Here is a 7,244-nt window from a genome sequence, read left to right as displayed (position 1 = left end):
ACCTTTGGCACGTGGCTCACCAGGGTAAGCACCCTGGCGGGCTGGGCCGGTTTGTTTACCTGCCGTGTCTGCAGGTTTGGCCAATCGCGGCTCCCACTGGCTGCGGTTCACTGCTCCAGGCCAATGAGGGCTGCGGGAAGTGGCGCGGGCTGAGGGATGTGCTGGCTGCAGCTTCCCGCAGCCCCCATTGGCCTGGAGTGGTGAACCGTGGCCAGTGGGAGCTGCGATCGGCCGAACCTGCGGATGCAGCAGGTAAACAAAGTGGCCCGGCCCGCCAGGGTGCTTATCCAGGCGGGCCGCGTGCCAAAGGTTGCCGATCCCTGATATAAAATGACTGTATGAGTTCATGATATCTGCGAAAAGTAAACAACCCCTTAAAAATATAGACTTAAACTCAATGGAATGGAACTATTATTTCTTTGATTGATTGCCCCTATGTGTAGTACACTTTTTTGTTCCTTCAGGTTGTGCGTGCACTGAGGGCTGGGGATGTTTCTCTAGCAGTGTCCATATGGACTGTGCATGCACCACAGCTCTCGTTGTGCTCTTGATCAAGGGAATAAAGGGGGTTGCCAGACCACCACCATCTTAATTCCTTTTTACCACTTGTGCTCTAGGATGGAGCTTCAGTGTTTGTGCTGACTACTTCAGCTTTTTCCTGTTCAAAATACTTTTAAAATTCTTTGTAGCTAGTTTTCTTAATTTAGTTAATTAGGAGATAGTCTAAGGGTTGGTTCCCTTGGGAATCCCCCTTTGGGGTGAGGAGCCATTTTCCATATCTGCCCTGCCCCAACCTTCCAACAGTTGTGGGAAGTATGCCAAGGATCTTCAGCTTTAGGAGCTACGATATGTGCTACAAGTCAATCCCAGTCACAGACTATCCCAACACTTGTCTGTACTGTCTGGGGGAAGAGCACATCCCTTCCAGGTGCAGTATCTGTAGGTGGTTCATGAGTAGGACTAAACAGTCTAGGAAGTTTTGGTGCTGCAGGTTCCTGATGGAGCAAGCCATGAAGGCGGGAGCAACCTCTTAGTGGGGAGACCCCCTATATTACTGTCTGAAGAAGGCAGGAGTGGCCCCTCTTCTTCTTCTTCAGTTCTGAGTCGTTCCAAGATCTCTGCTTCCCCACCCCCACTTCCCTGGCTCTGAGACACTCTGGAGAGCAGGGCCAGGGCAGATGGGGGGTGGGGGGGATGGGATGGGGAAGGGAGACATAAGTGCTCTCATAAGGACAAGAGGGAAGGTTCCCCATCCACGTCCTCTAAAAAGAGGCAGAAGTCCCTGTCCCATACCAAGTCATTGGATGCTTTGTGTTCCAGAGCGGGACTTCTTCTAAGGGCAAACCCGCAGCATTCACTGGTACCGGGGCTGCTTCTTCAGCACCAAAACCCTTCTTGGTACTGTTGGATAGGGCATCCTCTTTGGAAATCTGAGCGGTGGAGACATCTCTATCAACTCCAGTTTGCCTCCTGGATCTAGAAGACCTTCTACTGCTCCTGGAACCAGAATCACCGCACCCTCTCTAGGCTTTAATGGCTGGAACCAGGACTCTAGCCAGTACCAGTTATCAGTTCAGTACACTTTTCCATCCCTGCCCTTATGCAGGGGTTGAGCTAGACTGTCTTTGGTACTGTTAGCGAATAGAGGCAGGCCATCTCTGCCTCCTCTGGTACTGAAGGCTCCCCTATTGGATCCAGGATCAGAAACTTTGGAATTGGAAGAGGACTACGATAGACACCCTGCCCAGATAGGCTCCTTGAGAGGATTCAGCCCAGACAGAGTATCAGGAGTGTCGAGCACATCTTACTATTCTCATTCTAGAGAACAACCCCCCTACAGCCACTGGTACCCAATACCCTGGGAGCTGGTTCTGAGCAGTTAGATCCCACAATAGCAGTATTGTGTCCTGGAAGACTCGCAAGACCTCTGTCCAATATATCAACCCCATGATACTGAAGACCTGAGGGACTCTAGGGTTTCCAGAGTAGAGTAGTTTTCAGAGTAGCAGCCGTGTTAGTCTGTATCTGCAAAAAGAACAGGAGTACTTGTGGCACCTTAGAGACTAACAAATTTATTAGAGCATAAGCTATATTATTTATTAGAGCATAAGCATATTAGCTTATGCTCTAATAAATTTGTTAGTCTCTAAAGTGCCACAAGTACTCCTGTTCTTTTTGCAGAGTAGAGTAGGATCTTTATCAACCTCTTCAAGAGCCACAACTCCAGCAGCATGAGGAAGAGGAGTGAGGGGAGAGAATCTTTCTGTGACTTTGTCCTCTTCTCGCTCTGATGACGTGGTGATTCTAACTTCCCCGCTGCACCATGACTATCCCAAAGCCTTTCAGGACTTAATTAACAGAACGGCAGTCACTTCAGATTCCTCTGGAAGAGGTCCAGGAAGCATAACACAAACTGCTGGACATTTTACATAGTTTAGGTCCAAGCAGAATGGCTCTTCCTATAAACAAGGCCATCCTTGAACCTGCCAAGGCCCTCAGACACACAGTGGCCATAAGTCCGTCAGTGTCCAAGCAGGCTGGAAAAAGGTATTTTGTACCAATGAATGGGTTAGAATACTTATTCTTTCATCCATCTCCCAACTCCTTGATGGTGTCAGTGGCCACCAAGAATACTAGACAGAAACAATCTAGGTCTAATCTGCATGAGAAAGAAGCTAAGAGGCCTGACCCCTTTGGGAGAAGGGAATATTCCTCAGCCTGCCTACAATTCTGAGTTTCCAACTACCAAACTCTAATGGCGAATTATGATTTCACCATCTGTGCCAGCTTCGCTGTTGAGATTCCTCAGGATGTTAAAGACCAATTCCAGGCCCTGATTGATGAAGGTAGGTTGGTAACAAGATCGGCACTTCAGAGTGCCCTATGTGGCTGACACACTGTCAAGATAAATTGCGACTGCTGTGGTGATGAGATGCGTGTCATGGCTCTTCTTGGGAATCCCAGAGGAGGTTCAGACACATAGAAAGGGTGCCAAAATCAACCACTGTTCATGTCCGAACCTCTGCTACCCTTGAAACCAGTGTTTGATGGGACTTTTTGAGAGCTGTGCACCAACTGTCCCTCTAGATCTACACAACCGCTCTGCTTTTCCCCCTCCCTCTGGAGGCTGACTTTCCTACTACTTATCTGACTGGACAGAAATCACAGTGGACAAATGGGTGCTAGAGGTCATCTCCTCAGGGTACATCATCCAGTTCTTTTCCCTGCCCAACCTCGTCCACCTTCCCACCCTCTTCAGGGACCCCTCTCACCAGAGGATTCTTCTGCATGAGGGAAAATGGCTCTTGGAACTGGAGGCAATAGAACTAGTACCTCCAGCAGCAAGGGGAAAGGAATTCTACTCAAGGTATTTTCTTGTCCACAAGAAAACAGAGGATGGAGACCCATTCTGGACCTCAGGGAACTGAACAAGTTTATCCACTGTGTAAAGTTCAGGATGGTGACCCTGTCATCTATTATCCCATCACTAGATCTAGACAATTGATTCACAGCCCTCAGTCTCAAAGATGCCTACTTTTATATAGGCATTCAGCTGGCACACAGGAAATTCCTGAGATTTATGGCCAGACAACAGCACTATCCATACAGGGTCCTCACCTTTGGGCTTTTGATGGCAGTGTGCATGTTTACTAAGGTATTATTGGTGGTAGCAGCTCACTTTCACTGGCAACAGGCAATGGTTTACTCATACCTAGATGACTGACACCTAAAGTGCAATCTTACCAGGAAACATGGGATGCAACCAGAATGCTGTACCTCAGAGTGAACCTGGAAAAGTCCACCCTGGAACTTTTACAGTCGATAGAATTCATTGGGGCAAGGTTGGGTGCTATTACAGCATACTTGCCAGATGACTTCTTCCTCTCTATCATCAGGCTCGTACGAATCTTTTGAGCTCCAGAATGTCTGTCCGATCCTGCCTGACACTGGTGGGTCATATGGCCGTGAGCACTTATGTGACTCCATTTATGAGGCTTCATTTCAGATGTTTACAAGGCTGGCTATAGTCTGTTTACACGCCAAGCAAGTACAGTCTTGACTTGCTTGATATGATTCCCAAAGGGTCTTAGCCTCCCTTACTTCATGGGAGGACAGAGCAAGGGTGTGCGTAATGCAGGTAGCATTCAACCTACTGCTCCCAACAAGGCCAGTAACAACTGCTGCATCCTGTTTAGGTTGGAGGTGCACCGCTGGAGGGTCAGGTTGCCCAAAGAACATGGTCCCCTCAGGGGTCTATGCTTCATTTCAGTGTGTTGGAGCTAACAGCAGTCAGATTGGCCTGCAAACAATTCCTTTCTTGCATCTGCAGATAGTCAGTCCAAATACAGTTGGATAACATTATGGCAGGCTGTTATATCAATGAGCACACTCCTCTCAGCCATTGCCCTTTGGGACTGGTGTATTCCCATGCAGATTACCCTAACTGCTGTCCACCTCCCAGTGATCCGTAACACCTGGCAGATTGAGTAGACGTTTCTCCACCGAACTTGAGCGGGAACTGCATGATGTGACTCTGTAGGTGGTGGTCCAGGTGTGGGGTCTTCTATCCATGGACCTGTTTGTGTCCCATCTAAATCATAAGTGCAAAGAGTTCTGTTCCAGAGATGGTTGCAGCCTGGGCTCTCTGGGTGACATGTTTCTTATACAATGTTTGGGAGTCTTGTGGTACACATTCCCCCATTCCTGTCTTACCTCGATTGTTGACCAGACAAAACGCAAGTCATCCTTATAGTGCCAGCTTGAGCCTGACAAGTCTTGTACCCAATGCTTCTGCAACTATCAGCCTGTCCTTCTCTCTACCTTCCCCTGATATATCAGCTACTAACCCAGGACAAAGGATGGACTAGCCTTCTCAACCCAGTCATGCTTCATTTGAGGACATAGTATTTGGAAGCTGTTGGAGTTAGAGAGGGCCTTTTCATCCTAAGTCCAGGACATCCCCTGAGTAGCTTTTGTATCTCTACCAGGAGATGCTATAAAGTGAAGTGGAATAGGTTTATGTTGTTGTGTAAACAACAAGGAATTTCCCCTTTACAGGCTAAGACCCCAGACATACTGGGCTACCTCTTGTCCTTACAATACTCGGAGGAAGCTAATAGGCAACACCAAGTACACCTGTTAGCCATCAGCATGTTTCATTTTCCAATAGATGTCTACTCTGTATTTTCCCACCCAGTCACTGCCCATGTCCTGAAGGGTTTAAGACTTCCCTCTGGTATCAAAATTGGTACCATCCCGGGACTTGAACCTTATTTTATCAACCCTCACTGCCTCATTCCTGAGGCAGTTCCAAGCATTTAATAATTGTTTGGTTTTTTTATATTAGTCCAACTCAGAAAACCTGTGGTGAAAGATTAATAACAGAAGTGTTTCTATCACTCAGAACACCATGAGCTTATACTGAACGCTTTTGGGGGTCTAATCTCCTTGGCCCTACTAGAACAGTGGTTCTCAAATTTTTGTACTCGTGACCCCTTTCACATAGCAAACCTCTGAATGCGACCCCTCCCTATAAATTAAAAACACTTTTTAAAATATATTTAACACCATTATAAATGCTGGAGGCAAAGCAGAGTTTGGGGTGGAGGCTGACAGCTTGCAACTCCCCATGTAATTACCTTGCGACCAGTTTGAGAACCCCTGTGCTAGAACGATATTTTCCTTTGTGAAGCCCCAGTCCACCAGAGCACTTAAGAATGTGCTTAATTTTAAGCACTATGAGTAATCCTGCCAAGTCTGATCAGACTCTGTATACTTGAGATGAGCACTTTCCAAGTTTGTTTGGAATATTCTGAAATAGTCTCTGTGCATGTAGAATAGATCTTTAAGGGGGGAGGGATAGCTAAAGGGGGGGTAAAAATCTGTCTGGGAATTGGTCCTGCTTTGAGCAGGGGATTGGACTAGATGACCTCCTGAGGTCCCTTCCAACCCTGATATTCTATGATTCTATATTCTGTGATTCTAAGTATACCTCGAAGATGTTATAGCTGACATTTCATACTCTGATTTTTTTTGTCATTTAGGAATACTTGATTCTTCAGAAAACCTCTAAGGTAGATGTGGACTCAAGCGGAAAGAAATGCAAAGAGAAAATGATTAGTGTACTGTGTGAAACAAAAGTACAGACAGAGCATAAAAGGTATAATTTAGTATTATTGCAGATAGAAAAGCAACCGAACTGATAATTACATTCTGACAAATCTAGGCATATTCATGTGTTTTCTTGTACAATTTAGGTTTCAGGCATTTGAAGTCAAAGAATATTCAACTTTGGATGAGCTACAAAAGGAATTTGAAGCTGCAGGACTTACTGATCTTTTCTCTGAATTTGTGCCTGCTTTGTTAAAATAAATCTGTAAGAAAACATTGGAATCTTTGACTATAGCAGCAGTTGACTGTAAAAAGTGAGAAGATAAAATGAAATGTTTGTTGGGGAACATCTTTAAAGCCGCTCTGAAGCAAAATGCCAAAGAAGAAGACATCTACTTGCAAGAAACAAAAGGCAATTCACATGTTATGAAAAGATCATCTTTTTGACTGTGCATTGACTTTTGAAAGGAAATGCTGAGTTTAACAGTTAACAGTATGAAGGATGGTGGGGAAAAATCACCATTCCTTTTCTCTGAGGTTCAGTTAGAATTGTATCATCTCCAGTTGTCCTGTAATTAAAGTATATTTGTTAAGATATTTGGTTTCATTCTTCTGTTTTCAAATATATCCTTATGAAGCTGGTTCTTTAACTTGCACAGCTAGAAAGATCTATTACTCTTGCTATTCAATAACTTTATAAAAATCAGCAATAATATGAATATGCATTATAATTAATAAACATGGTTTAAAAATAAAAGCTTAGAATAATTAAAGATAAATACATTTTTGAACCCCCTATAACTTGCCATCCTGAATCCGCTGCTATGTATCTCCTCCATTTGTGTTACTCCATTAAACATTTTACAATTGATTTAAATAGTAAGGGTTAAGATTCCAATTGTAAAAGTATCAGGATGGAAAAAGCAAGATTGAAACTGGTTTATGAATTTTTTGCTTTGATGCTGCACTAGGATGATTGTATCAGGGGGGTTTTCCCCTTAATGGCTGGAGGGCTGAGGCTAGCCAAACCTGATTATCGAATGAGCCACACCTGGGAGAGATTAGGGTGATTGCTCTATAAAGAGCAGCAGGAGGCTGCAATGTAGGGGGCATAAGGGAGGTGGCTGGCCCAG

General features: G+C 45.1%; 1 protein-coding gene across 1 annotated transcript in view; it reads left to right on the top strand.

Annotated features, from left to right (window-relative positions):
* Nucleotides 1-6,372, top strand: part of LOC113407241 (RWD domain-containing protein 3-like) — a 16,385-nt gene extending 10,013 nt beyond the window's left edge. Inside the window, exons 3-4 of the mRNA XM_026655521.2 lie at nucleotides 6,045-6,160; nucleotides 6,258-6,372. Coding sequence (XP_026511306.1) covers nucleotides 6,045-6,160; nucleotides 6,258-6,372 — 231 coding nt within the window. The remainder of the gene's footprint in view (nucleotides 1-6,044; nucleotides 6,161-6,257) is intronic.
* Nucleotides 6,373-7,244: the final 872 nt, after the last annotated feature.

This window comes from Terrapene carolina, unplaced genomic scaffold, assembly GCF_002925995.2.
Source record: "Terrapene carolina triunguis isolate 2854851 unplaced genomic scaffold, T_m_triunguis-2.0 Scaffold210, whole genome shotgun sequence".
NCBI classification, from domain to species: domain Eukaryota; kingdom Metazoa; phylum Chordata; order Testudines; family Emydidae; genus Terrapene; species Terrapene triunguis.
Note: the sequence above shows the minus strand (reverse complement) of the source record. Positions and strands in the feature narration are given on the sequence as shown.